Source organism: Dermatophagoides farinae, chromosome 7 (assembly GCF_024713945.1).
Source record: "Dermatophagoides farinae isolate YC_2012a chromosome 7, ASM2471394v1, whole genome shotgun sequence".
NCBI lineage: Eukaryota > Metazoa > Arthropoda > Arachnida > Sarcoptiformes > Pyroglyphidae > Dermatophagoides > Dermatophagoides farinae.
This window is the reverse complement of record NC_134683.1, coordinates 4668843-4684254: the sequence shown is the minus strand read 5'-3', so window position 1 is coordinate 4684254 and position 15412 is coordinate 4668843. Positions and strand designations below refer to the sequence as shown.

General features: G+C 33.0%; 1 protein-coding gene across 5 annotated transcripts in view; it reads left to right on the top strand.

The window, feature by feature from the left end:
* The window catches only part of LOC124497325 (uncharacterized), a 33660-nt gene that overhangs the window by 3200 nt on the left and 15048 nt on the right, over nt 1–15412 (top strand). For 2 of the 5 annotated variants that reach the window (XM_075732768.1, XM_075732766.1), the window contains exon 2: nt 4546–5197. In XM_075732768.1, coding sequence (XP_075588883.1) covers nt 4584–5197 — 614 coding nt within the window. In that variant the 5' untranslated portion in view covers nt 4546–4583. Of the gene's footprint in view, nt 1–3286; nt 5198–10681; nt 10701–15412 lie in introns of those variants that run through there. The other 3 variants (XM_075732767.1, XM_075732765.1, XM_075732769.1) reach the window with 3 other exon arrangements.

Below are 15412 nucleotides of genomic sequence, written 5' to 3'. Positions count from 1 at the left end.
TTCAATAATGATGCTTGCTGTTGCAGTTTCTGTGTTCTGGCTTTCTTTTTCAATTTTTTTTTTGTCTAATAAAAAACCAAACCAACACACAGACACACACTGTGTGAATGTTTTTTTTCGGTTTGTTTTTGGCCATAAATTTGAAATCAATAAACATTTGTGTGTGTGTGTGCACAAAACATTTCCAAACATCATCCTCATCGATTGACCGAATTGAAATTATTTGTTTGATTTGAGTTCCCCAAAAAGAAAAAAATTCTCAAAAACTCACATTAATTTATAATGAAGAAGAAGCTATGAAAATATAAAGAATTTTTTAAATTCCAGAATATAAAAAGACATTGTCAGCAAAAAAACATATTCCACAGTACAATAAAATTAGAATATTCCATAGAATTCTGTTTATATAAATATATGCGTGTCGGCCACCACCAATCCTGTCTGAATATTGAATTGCATGACAATCACCATCATCATCATCATCGACATAGATATTCAAAAAATTCTATGGAATATGAATGACGCACACCAATACATTGAGAGAGAGAACGAGAGAATTCTGTTATCTTGCGGCAAAAATCTTGTCATAGAAGTATGAAAAAATTCTAAATAATTATTGTTGATAATTTATTTGTCACCCAGAAATAAAACAACAACATAGATTCATTTTTTGATGATAACAATTTCTTTTTCATTCTAACGAACCGAATAATTCATTTTTTCATCAAACGAATAATTAGCTCAATTATAAAAAGAAATACTGCTAGCAGCAGCGCAAGTAACAAGTTTGCTTCAATGATGATGATGATGATTTATTTTGTTTTATTTGATTTTAGAACCATTCTAGAGGGCAAAAAAAAATTCCTAACCCAAAAGGCTAAGCTTTTAGTGTTATCATCATTAATTTATCATTGATGATGATGATGAAGAAGCCATTCACATTGAAATATTAAAAAAAGAGATTTGATGGTGATGGGCGAGAATTGCAATTTTTATTTATAACGCCTTGATCATCATCATCATCATTACATTTTTTTGGTGTGGTGGTATATGTGTCGAATGATATTTTTCATTGATGCCAAATACGCACACACACACAACCAGAACATCATAAGCAGCAGCAGCAGCTTTATTATTATTTTTGCAAAAAAAAACCAGAACCAAGATTTTTTCCATTGTGTAACAGCAAAAAGAATGAAAGAAAGATTGTCATGCTGTTGTTGAACTTTTGTGGCTATATAAAAAAAAACAGCCGACGCTTGCGTAATTCAAAGAATTTTTCTGATTCTGATATTTGAAATTCAGTCATGTAAAACGGACGAATTTTTGTTGTTGTTTATTCTTCGGTATATGTCGTTGTGTGTGTGTGTGACTGAATCGAAACCAAAAAAAGAAAAAAAATCCAATCGAATCGATTGTATAGGATTTCTTTTTCCGTTCATTTTTCGTTTTCTTTATGTTTTGATAACATCATCAAGCAATGGAATTGAATTGTTCCAGTTGCTTTTTTCTCCTTTAAAATTCATTCATGAATGGCGAATGAAAAAATATCACACACACACAATGATATCAAATGGGCAATAACCGAACCGAGACCGATCATCATCATCATCATCAATGGTGCTGCTCATCTTTTTAGTAAAAAATTTTACCCCCATTTAGAATATAATAATAACCCAAACACGCAGTGGTTGTTGTTGTTGTTGTTGTTCATCATATTGCCACATACACCACCAATCGATGAATGCGTCATCATCAAAAAGAAGAAGAAATTCCGATTCTGATTTTTTATTTTATTTTTATTATTATGACTCTTGTATATTACCATTGTTGAAAATAAGTAGAAAAAAAGTATGTTAGTATCAGTGTATGTGTGTACCCGCCTAATTAGCTTGCCATAAACGCCTTTATTTTTTTTCAATAAATACCAAATTGTGTTGTTGTTTGGTGCATTGTGAGTGCTAGAGAGTTCATACACACATTTGTTTAAGCGTTAAAGCAGTAGAAAGAAGAGAAGGCGGTCGTTATTTTGTGAAATGGGTGGGATTAAACACTTTGTTTGGAAAAATAGTGTGTGTGATTCATTCACTTCACAACTGAAGTGAAAAGATGACGTGTGTGTGTGTGTGTGGAATAAAATCTCCGAAAAAAGAGACCGAAAAAGATTCGAATAAACATGAAAAAAAACATTTTTTTATCGATCCATTCTCGTCGTTTGTGTCGGAAAAACTTTTTTTTTCTTGTTCCACACAATACTACACTAACGGGAACATAACTTATTAATAAATTCATGTGAAATGGATGAGATGCTGAGATGATTTTATTTCCTCTCTCTCTCAAACTCACTCTATTCGGGTCACTTGAGAATTATTTCAAGTGAAACAATACTAAAATTACCAATAAGGATGGTCAACTTGATTTCGGTCATCATCTAAAAAGGGAGTGTGTGTATGTATGCTATATATAACAAAACCAAATGTAAACGGATGTAACCCGATTTTCCTTTTCTTGTGAGCCCAAAAATAGTCGAGATTTATGTTTTTTTTTTTTGGCCGCGGTTGTTCCAAAACACTCAAAAACATAGCGCGCATTTGAAAAGGTTCTAACACTACTGTCAATGGGGAAGGAAGTGTGGGGACTGGAAATTTTGGTGTGACACTAAATTATACGTCGACGTGTGTTTGTGGACCCTATTTATTTTTTGGTGTTATGAAAAAAAGCAGTGGTGGTTAATGCTGATGCTGATGCTGGTGGTGGTGGTGGTGGTAGTAACAGATAATGCTGGTGGTGGTGGTGTTTTGCCAAATCACACTCCTAGCACTTTTGGTGAGAGAATAAAATGTGTGTGTGTGTATGTGTGTTGTTTCACGCTTTTTTTCAGTGATTCACACACACAAAAATTCACAATATTAGAGTGAACGCTCTCCCTCCACATATAATTCCATTTTATTTTATTACATTTTTCACTCAATCGCACATACATACAATCATTTTTTACATTCTGTTTCTTTCTCTCTTTATCTCTCTCTCTCTCTCTTGGCGCTTTTTCTAAACAAACACGCATATAACATTTGCAAAAAAAAGTGGGAAGTCTCTAGCACATCTTAAACTAGCAGACAGCTATAGCCACACAAATGGTGTTGGTTGGTTCACGCTTTTATCATTATTGCGAATGAGAGCACAAACAAACAGAATGAGGATGATGATTAAGTGAGTGAAAGAAAGAGAGAGAGAGAAAGAGAGAGAGAGAGAGAGAAATATACAAACAAGCCGTGTAAAAGTAAGTGATTCCATTTCCCACACATAGACACTCAACACATCTTTTCACATTCTGACTGATTCAAAAAAATTGAAAATTCATTTTTCGAAAAAAAATAAACTCGATTTCCACACATCAAATATTCTCGATTCGATTGAATCAATTTGAAGTGGCAGTAGAAGCCAATTCTTGTTGTCCGTCTATTCTGTCATATATACGTGTTTGTGTGTGTGTGTGTCGATATCGTCCATCATTCACTATCATATCATCGATATCATCTCACACTTTGCAAATTCTTGTCCAGTTATCGTCGTTTTTATATATTTGCTGCTGCTGCTGCCATTGTCCATCATTGTTACACACACACATTTTATGAAACGAGAGAATAAGTGAGAGATAGATAGAGATAGAGTGAATTTTAGCGCGGTAAATGTTACATGGATGGCGGTAACGGCTACGATTACAACAACAACAACTAGAGAATGATGGTGTGATGATCATGGCAGCAGCCTTTTTTTCAACAAAAAAAATGGTGTGATATGTGTGTGAGAGCAAAGATTCACATAAAATGAAGAAAGAGAGAGAGAGAGACTCTATCTATCTATCTATCAATGTATATGTGTAATAACAACAACAACAAAAAAATAAAATAAAGTGAAGCCCCACACATACATGCACAGAAAAAAAGTATGAAGTAAAATTTTCTAAAGTGAAGATATCGACACAGAAGCTGCGATTTTTTTCACACACACACACACAGACACAAACACACCAATTCAACACATATACACGGCAAAGCAAGAAAGCAAGCAAATTGATGAACAACAACAACACAACACATTTTGTGTGTGTGATAGATAATTTTTACAAGAACACCACACCATTATACTCATCACTATCACACACACACACACAGGATACACAAACATTTGTTCATTTGCACACACGCAGATCACATCATCATCATTTGAGTGAATTCTCAAAACTCAGCAACAACAAAATCCTGAAAATCTTTTTGAATTTTGAAATTGAATTCTTGATTTTGATTGTTTGAAAAATTTGTGTGATTCTTCAATCGAATTTTATTTCTACCTTATTTGCATGTTTTTTTGTGTAAATTTTTCTCTGGTCAAAAATTATAGTGCGTGTTGTGTTTTTGTTATTTTTTCATAGAATAATCATCATCATTGATTTAAATTTTCATTGATTTAATCTCTGATCGTCATCACCATAATCATCAAGAAATTAAAAATTTTAATAAAATCCACTCATGAAATATCTTTTAGATGTAGAACCTCATCACGCAAACGAATCGTTGGATGAGATGGCCTATCCATTGCAGCCATTTCTTTTACGTGCTGCTGATCTTAATTATAGATTAGCAGCTGCAGCAGCTAATCAACCATCACAATCAGCATATCTTTCTGCATTAGCTGCATTTGGTGGTGGTGGTCCAATGGCTGGATCAGCCAATTTTTTCGGTAAAATGACTGGTACACCATCATCGGCTACACCACAATCATCTATTACAACCGGAACCGGTGGTGGTGGTGATCCAACAGCAATTATCAGTAATAATGGCCCACCACCATCAACCAATGGAACTCATTCACCATTTTTGACTGCTGAAGATTTACTTGTATCACATCAGATGGCTGCTGCTGCAGCAGCAGCGGCCGCAGCAGCCGCCGCTGCAAATGCTTCCGGTACAACATCAATAACAACAACAACATCATCATCATCATCAACAACAACGACAGCGAGAACAACACCACCAACGAGCGCGACTATACCAAGACCACCACCAACACTACCGCCATTTGAACCAGAAGATGACGGCGTTGAAGATGATCCAAAAGTAACGTTGGAATCGAAAGATTTATGGGAAAAATTTCATTCGTTAGGCACCGAAATGGTTATCACTAAATCCGGACGAAGGTAAGTTTTGACGAATTTAATTTTTCTACAAATACAGAACACCAGCACACACACACAAAACACTTTGAATAGTAGTAATAAATGACATTAAGACTTTTGCCTGAAAGATTATAATCAATAGATGATTGTTTTAAGAAAAAATGAAAATTTTTTCCCTTAACTATTGTTTCTCTGTTGGACGTCAATTCGAGTCTTCGGTATTTAACTCTTTTTTGACGACAATTTTTCTTGTTTTCATTCACATTGATTCATTCATTGACACGAACGAATAGTTGTCGACCACACAAAGACCCGTCGGTCAATCAGTCGGTCTTCTTTAGTCACGGAACAAATTCTTTCCTCTTGTTTGCAACCAAAAAAAAAAGAAACAGATTGAAATTGATCGTCTACTCATGTCTAGACTATATATTTCTAAAAATTCCACCATTGTGTATTATGATGTAAGTCATATATCCGTCGTTGTCGATGCCGACAAATGATCAAATCTCTAATAGTTTTGTGTTTTGTTTTGTCCTTTTTTGATAATTTTTTTCGGTCACACTATAGCGATTGATTGATTGATTAATGCGCCGGCGTAGATTGATTGTTCCAACAAAAAAAACCACACCTTTTTTGTGTGAATGGAATTTCATTTTTTTGCATCTTTATAAAAAAAAATATTCACAATTTGATAATGGGCCGTTGACATTGACCATTATCATCATCAGCAACAAACGATTTTGTTGATGATGATTTGATTGGACACATTCAATGAACCTATGTAAAGAAAGTGAAGAAATGAAAGAAATTCTTTGGAAAAAAAACTCAATGAAATCCAAATGACATGAGCTTAACACTCATCATTGATGATGGTAATCCAAGTTGATTGGTCATTTCTTGTTTATAACAACACCACCACCACTTATAAGGGTGTTTTGTTTGTTTTATGTAAATTTTTTTTCAAGTCAAAAAAACAAAGACGAAACATTTTTGTTGTTGTTGTTGCTTCTTAAAATAACAACAACAACAATGTGTCGTTTTTTTATTACCTGGTTTTTATTACATTTTTCTTCTTTTATTTTGTTTGTTATGCAGGCATTTTTTTGTCACAAAATTTCACCTTTTCACACACCTTGCTATCTGCCTGATTGTTTGTCTCGTAATAATTACACTCATGTGTGTGTGTGTGTGTGTGTGTATCGATGATAAATGTCAATGATTCACATTTTAATGTTACTTTTTTCTTCTTTACATCCTTTTCTCAAATCCTGTCGGTTATTATCACTTGTGTGTTGTGTGTTTCACACATGATATTACCTTGAAATTTTGTTTGTTTTTTATTGATGAGTGAGAGAGAGAGAGAGAGATGGGTGAAAAAAATTAAACAAAAACTACACACAGTAGCTTTCTATCAAAATGAATGAAAAAAACTTTTTTCTGTTGTTGCTTAGGTTGAATGATTTTTAATGTCGGTTGTCATCATCATGATCATGATATTCACCAGCGTTTGTTTATAATCAGTCGGAAACGACTACTTTACTTTACTGCACTTTGATCATGATAATGATAACGAGACATTTGGACACAAGCTCGTTGGTTTGTCCATTTTTTCCTCATGATGATGGTGATGAATTTTTTTTTGTATTCAAATCTATTAATCTGCCCATGTGTATTTGTGTGTGTCGTAAAAGGCCGGTTTGTTTTCCATATGGGTATATCACGTTTGTTTTTTTGTTGATCCATCATCATTGGTGAAACAAACAGCCCAAGATAACAACAACAGCAACAATTGAATTGGAAACCAATTTTCGTTTTCGTGGATCCATTACCAAACGCACAAATACAATGAAACTTTCGAGGTTTCAATGTAAAACTCTTCTTCTTTTTTTGTTCATTCAAAAACATATTAATTGCCTGATTGATCATTGGCATTTCAGCCATTTTTTTTCTTTCATTGGTAAGCGGCAATATCCACTATAATGTGTGTGTGTTTGTGTATGGCCCATTTAAGAGATGATAATATCGATTAACCTGAAACCATTCCCATTTTTTTTTCTCTTTTGGTTCAATTGATCAAATTAAATTAATCTAGTCTTTGTCTGGTCCTGGTGTTTGTATGTTTGTCGGCAATGACAATGTGATCGTCGGTGTCGATTTCTATGTCGTCGTCGTAGTCGTCGTCAATGATGATCCAGAAATTTTTTTTGTTTTGTTTTGTTTTGACCCTTGTCTGTAGTTTTTTTTCGATTGTCACCATTTCTGCTGCTGCAACATATGTGTGACATGAGGTTTTTTCGACACTTTAAAATTTGTTTTCTCTCGATATACATGGATGGATGCATTTCTTAACACCCGAATAAAAATTTTTTTTCTCTCTCTCACTGTCCCATGTAGACCAAATTGTCATCATCATTATGAGGATGATGATGATATTCATTCAGGGTGTCATCGAATTTATTTTGTTGTTTGTTGTATTGAATAAATGAAATGAAAAAAAATTCATTCAAGTGAGAATCCATTTTCTGTTTGTTTGATCGAGACACAAAATCCATTAGTATTTGACAACAACAGCACTAGTAGTAGTAGTAGTTCAATTTATTATTTTGGTGATTATCTTCTCTTGCTGATCGATTGATTAAATATTCGACCAGGTAGGTGTTATCCAAACTGAGAAAGAAAGAAAATTTTCAATTTTTGAATACAAAAAAAAACCAAGTGTCGATGATGAGATGCAAACATGCACATCTTCATCATTTGTATTTCCAAAAAAAACAATGAGAATTAATATGCAAATCTACACACACACACAGAGAAAAGATAATTAATTCCACGTTTTCTGCGTGTGTGTGTATGCAAACATTTGTTTCATTCAATGTTTAAACATACGTTTTTCTTCTTTGTCTCTATGCAAACAAGACAAATTAAATTTGAAAATCTACAAATTGAATATATCAACAAAGTAAACAACAACAACAACAACAAAAAAAAACACGTACAGAAACATTAATGGTGTATGAATAGATAGTTTGTGGTGTGTGTGTTTTTATATGAAAATTGTGTACGGAATTTAATTCCATTCGAATGAATCATCAAACAAACAACAACGTGATGAATAAAAAAAAATTTTTTTTTGTTTTCTCTAATCCCAAATCGAAGATTAAGCTTTTTGGATGTTTTCATCATCATTCTATTTTCGTTGTTGGTGTCATACACACAAAAAAAAACAAACTTTGAATTGAAGCAGAAAAAAAAGTTATCTAATCTAATTTGTCTCTGCCGCACTCACTGTGTGTGTTAATTTGTTTACATTCACATTTGTTTATATGATTGGCTTTTGTGTTTGTTCGTTGTTCTGTTTTGTTCTGCGACTCAATTGTGGGTAGATTATTCTTGTTTTAGAAAATTCTTGGTTTGTTTGAAAGAATTCTGGATTCTAGAATTGTGTTTTTTTGTCACATTTTTTTTTGTTTACTTTGTTTTTATTGACCATCTCGCTTATTTTTTCGTGGTGGTCACTACGTTTTGCATAAATTTTTTTAGGTTTTTTTCCTTTGAATCATCAAATAAAATAAAAATTGATTTTTTTTGTGTGTGTGAAAATCAATAAATTCAACAAAACAACGACAACAACAATATTCTTACCACCGAAAAAAAATTATCGACTTCACTAGAAGTATGGCGCCAATTGGCGGCCATCAACAAAAACAAAAACAGTATGAATTTGAAGCCGCATCAATTATTTGTTTGTCAGTATCAATGTCAGTGTAGCCATATTCAAGAGAAACAAATGTTGATGATCATTGATTTTCAAATGAAAAACGACAACAACAACAAAATTTGTTGGTCAGAAATTGTTTGTGAAAAAGAGGCAAATATCGTTATCGTCTATGGCCACACACAATCACAATCCATCCGTAACCACCACCACCACCACCAGAATTTATGATTTTTATTTTCGTTTGTTTTGATTCCAACTAAAAACAAAAACAAACAAAATGCGTGAGTGGAGTCCGCAAAATTTTTGTTTTTATTCGCTTTTTTTGGTTTTCAACATCATCAATTTCACTCTTTTTACCTGGTAGCATGTTGGTGGTAACTAAGCAGATGATGATGATTACCTTGTTAGCGCAAAGCTGGCAAAATCTAGCCAAAAACAAACAATGAGAATGATGATTGAAACAAAAAAAAACCATTTTGTGTCTGTCTGTTTACCTTGTGTTGATACATACATAGGGGCCTTTTTCACATTTTGTTTTTCGTTCGTTGATTCTATCGTTGGTCGTGTGTGTTTGAATTGATAGATAATTGGTAGCCTGTTGTTGTGAATGGTTTGTTGTATTACCACCATTCATTGTGTACACTATTTGTACCATGTGTAACCATTATTTTTCACCAAACTAGAATGGTTCATTCAAAATTTAAATTTAAACTCAAGTCGTCAAGTTATGAATCGATCAAAGGTAGTAAAAACTTGCATTTCATTCAAATATACGATGTAATGATGATGATGATGATGATTATATAGCCATGATATACATATTCATACCGGGCAGGTATATATAACAATAATTATTTCTCATCCTTTTTTTGAAAAAGTCAGAATGAATTGTTCGTTTTTCCCTAGTCAATGTTGTTGTTGTTGTTGGTTGTCTGGACCACGTCACAAACAATCAAACGATTGAACGACAAGTCACAACGGGTGGTGAGCCAGAATCAAATGATACAGTCGCGTCTAGTCATTGATATTATTGGGTTGTTGTCTGGTTTGGTTTCTCATTTGCTTGATTTTTATTTTGACATGGCCCTTGTGTTTACCTCTTGGACCTCATTGTAATATTTTGGTGGTTATTTGTCTGTCTGTGTGTTTGTGTGTGTGTGTGTGTGTCGATCACAGTCATTGTCGATTGTTTATTTGTTTTTGTTTTTATGTTTATTGTCGGCCTGTTTTTTTTTTTTTTTTTTGGTTTTGTTTTGTTGTTGTTGTTTTCAAGATATCGATTCTTCATTTTTAGTGTTTAGAATCGTTTGACTGATTGGTCAAATGGTCAATGATCAAAATAGAGGGTGGACAGCAAAAACCCATTTTTTTCGTTGTAAATACAAATCAATTAACGTTTGTTCTTGCCATATTTCCTAAATTTGATTGTCAATTTTTTTTTGGTTTGTTAGTACCAGAGACCAGACGATAGACAATAGTTTAACTGTGGCCAGTGTTGGATGATGATGATGTCATCAATATTTTTTCAATGGTGACTGTTGTTGTCTGGTTTCAATCATTTAACTTTTTGTTTTGTTTCTGGTAGATAAATTTCAGTTAATTGAATTAATATTTCTGGATAATAAAAAAAAATTTTTACGTGACAATCCATTCAATTCAATGGCTTCGTCATTGGCTGCTTTGCTTTCAAAACGGTTCCATCGCACCTGGAATAATTATCTCGTATGACACACACACACACACATTGATGTCAAATATCAAACACACCTGGTCTGGTTAACTAGTTAACAAAAATTGAGAAAGATGGTAATCATCATTATTTGGAAAAAAATTTGTTAAAATTGATTGAAATCATGTGTGTGTGATATGGCGCCAACGATATTTTTTTTGGGCGTCGTCGTCATTATTAAAAAATGGTCGACTGATCATCATCATTATCAATGTCGGCGGCATACAGAGAACTATGAGTATTTTTTTTGAATTTGAATTTAAATTGTCCACGAAATGCTACTATTACTACTCTATTGATTTTGGTTATGATTGATTCAAATTGTGTGTGTGTGATGCTCATCATATTTACACCAAGAAATATATACTGTTAATTTGTTGAAAACACACACACACAACAAAATAGATAGAGAAATAAAAATAATTTGTCCATTTTAGCTTCGAGTGTCTTAGATGATGATGATCAAACTGTGGTCATCATCACTATCTAATTTAAATTCAAATAATCAGCGATATAAAAAAAATAGTGAAGAGGCGTATTGATGACCTAACTTGTTTTTTTTTGTGCCTGTTTGGTTGGTTGATTGGTTGAATCAGTTTGTTTGTTGTTCTGGTTGACCCTAAACGATTTTTTTATGTCTGTGATAATGATAATGATGATGATGACCACTGGGGATATAAGAAGATTAGGCCATTATCATGATGATCAACATTTCGTATAATCAAAACTGACACAAACAAACAAAAGTGCTAAAGGCAATGAATTTTTGTCGTTAATTGTAACTTGTTCTAAGAGAAAAATTTGGAATTGGAAAGAATCTAGAATTTCTGGATGATGATGATTTCTGGTGAAACATTGAATTGTAAATCAAATTTTCCATGATTATCGATCGATAATGTCTATTTCATTCGTGATGATAGTGATCAATAGATTTTGATTCAAAATTTAGCTCTTTTTTCTGGTCATTATTACCACTGGTTAACTGGTGAAACTTTTTTTTCTGATTATATGTTATCGTTCGTTCATCGTTATCATTTATTCAACCAGGTAAAAAAAAACAAACAAATCAACATCATAATAATCATTGGAAAAAAATTGTTAAGGCGTGTGTTTTTCAGTTGTTGTTGTTAACACTCTCTACTCATGATGGATAACAACAACAACAACAAATTATCTATATCTGACCCTTCTTCTTCTGAATTGATGATTATTATTATTGATTGTTAGTGTTGCTGTTGTTTTTTCCTGCAATTATCATTTCAACAGTAACGATTCATCAAAAACAAAACACACAAGCACAGGCTGAATCATTATTCGTTGAATTGAAAGGCGTCAATTTTCAATCATCAACGATTGACACAATCACAATATCACGACAAGCATCACGATTTTGCAAGTTTTGCCTATTTATTTATCAAATTGAGAATTTGACCTTTTACTTCTTTCTGTCTCTCGTGAAATTTATCATCTCTTGTTAGATAAATAGATATAGAGAGTGCTAATGTGTCATCATGACAATTACCACCAACCAAACACCAGCAAATCATAATTTTTTTTTCTATCTGTTTCTGCTGCTGCTGTTTTAGTTTATCATCATCAGGAATCACATTAATTCAATGTCTTGAATTAATCTAGATAGTAGTTACACTGAAAAAAAACAAAAGAACAATAACCGTTGGTCAGTGTAGACAGTCTGAAAACAAACAAACCTAAAAATATTTGACTATTTGAGACACTATCATTTTTCTATGATTTTCTGTGTATAATCCATCAATGAAAAACTATGCTCTAAAGGTCAAATGACTAAAGGCAATATATGAGGAAAAATTACCTAGATTTTCATCATTTACTTGACACACACACACACCGGTCAAAGGTTATGCACACACACACACGCACGTTTATTTTATCACCATTTTATTCTATCTATCTCAATGATGATGATGATGATAGTTGTTGTTGTTGTTGTCTGTTTGTCTATTTGTTTATCTTGATTATATCTCTACTTCTGTTGTCGATGATGATGATGATGATGATGATTGTTGACTTGTTGATTTCACTTATAATCATCATCATATGAGAATCACGGCGACTACGATAACAACGAAATTGAATGATGTCAACCAGACTATTTTAACACACACACAGAGGTATAGAATTAGCATATATTTTTTTCGGATGAGGGGGTATCTTGCTGTGAAATCATTTTTTTCTCCAAAAAAAATCCATTGTCTTTAAATGGTGTAGTGGTGATGATGATGATGATGATGGCCTTGTTTGCAACGTCGTAATCGACAAATAAACAAACAAAACACAAAACAGCAGTGAGAAAAAAACGTGCAAATTAAAATAATTACATTGAAACAAAAACAAAAAAAAAAGAAACAAGACAGACACACAATTTACGAACGAATACGACGACGACGACAACATTGATGATGATGGCAACGACGATAAAAACAGCCAATTCAGTAATAAGAGGTGGTGATGATGATGATGATGGTAGTTAATAATTAGAATTCGTCTTTTTTTTTCTTGGTGTTTGTTTGTTTATTTTATTCTTATTTTGTTCCTGTTCTCACCTGGCCATGATGATGATGGAACATGGAATAATGATTATGATGGTGATGATGATTACCTGGGTTTGGTTGCACACACATTTCTTTTCCCTTAATCATCATCAATTGTGTGTTACACACAAACACAAGCACAAATGAAAATCAATGTGGAAAATTCAAAAATTGCCAACAAACAACAACACCAAAAAAAGCTTCTGTGTTTTAAATGTATCTGTTTTTCGATGAATTTGACAGTGAAAAAAAAAATACAAAACTGACCAATGTTGCTTACCTGTGTTGTGCATATGTGTGTGTGTGTGTGTGTGTGTGTGAATTAGAGATTAGAAATATCACATACACACACACAAATCAATCAAGAAATATGCAAATCAACAACAACTAACAACACGAGTCAGACATTTAGTCGCCAATTTGAGTGAATGAATTGAAGAAGAAAGAAAAAAAATTGGAAAAAAACTTCTAATCTAATCACACACAACTTGAATCATGAACGATTTTGATTTTGATTTTTACTGACTAATATTGATTGTGTGTGTGTGTCAGTGAGTGAGAGAGAGAAACTATCATCACCTTTTTTTTCATCATCATGATGATCATTCCTCATTATCATATATGATGATGATGAAATTGAATAAAAAGCTTATGTCAATGATCATCATTTTCATTTTATCAATTGACCATTTGTGGTGTGTGATCGATGACTTTTTTTTCTTCTTCAATTTTACAGGTAGTTTGTGTGTGTGTGTTGACAGGCCAAATAGTAGAATGACCACACGATCTTTTTTTTTCGTTCGACGAAATTTTCGACGAAGCAAACACCATCAGAGTTAGATCAGACACACACACACACAAATAGATAGTCTGTATCAAGATATAATCAAGAAAACAAAAAAAAACAGGTCATAAATTATCTACTAGTAATCTATGTGCTTGTCTCGAGAGAGATAGAAACGATGATGATCAAGAGTGGGGGTGAAAGGTAATAGGTTAGGTGAGTGCGTCCTAATTCAACGAGCGAATCGAATTTTTCTTTTTTTCTTTTTTTTGAAATTTGCATTTTTTCTGTCTACACAGTAGACACAAACACCAAAAGAAAAAGATTAGCTTTTTTATCGAATTGAAAAATTCGTTACTGTTTTTTTTTTAATTTCTTGAGCAACAATGGAACGATTCTATTTTTTGTTTTGTTTGTTTGGGTAATCAAATAATGTGCATCACACACTCATCATCATCAATTCTTAATGATCATTGATATTTTACATTCCTAATTTGCATCGCATCGTCGTCGTGTGTCATAGAATGTGTACATTCTGATTATTCTGGCATTTACAATGAGCGCTACATTCATTAAATGATGATGATGATGATCCAGAAATATTTGAATTTGTTTGAAAATGACAAAAAAAACGTGAAAAATTCTGCCCAGAAGCCAGACAAATGACAATGTCAACGACGTTGAATGAATGATGATGATAACGAGCAAATGAATGAAAAAAAATCTGACAATTTTTCTATTTTTTTCTGTTCAAAATGTTTGTAATGTTTTTATGACTTGCTAACAATCCAATTTGTGCATATGACATAATGTTCAGTGTGTCTTTGTGTATGGAGAGAGAGAATATTCTGTTTTTTCCAGTTCACCAACACAATGTTGTCATCAAATGTTTGGATGATTTTTTTTTTGGCTTTTGTGTGATGATGTTCAAACACACTGAGAGACAGAGACAAAAGAACTGAATGACTGACTGAACATTTTTAGAAACGAAAAAAAAGTCAAACCGCGTGTGCAATAACAACAACAACCAGCAACGATGTTCACGTGTTCAAAACATTTTTTTTTTGTTGTGAAAATGATCACCATGCACACACACACACACCCTTTTCGATTCAAATTCCAATCCTCCCCCTCTCAAATACCAGAATTCATGGTGGTGGTGGTGGTGGTGGAAGAAAAGCACTCAAAGAATACACACACACACACGTTCAAAACAACAACAAAACAAGCATTTTGATGTGAGTGCTTCATAAGAAAAAAAAACACGTGCCGTGTTGTTATATGATGTATCCATCACACTCATTTGATTCAACCAACCAAACGATCCACAATACACACACAATGCTATCTGATGATGATCTTGATGATTCCAATCATCAATTTTATTGCAAGATTTTTTTTCGTTTTATTGTCGTCTACATTTACAATGACATCG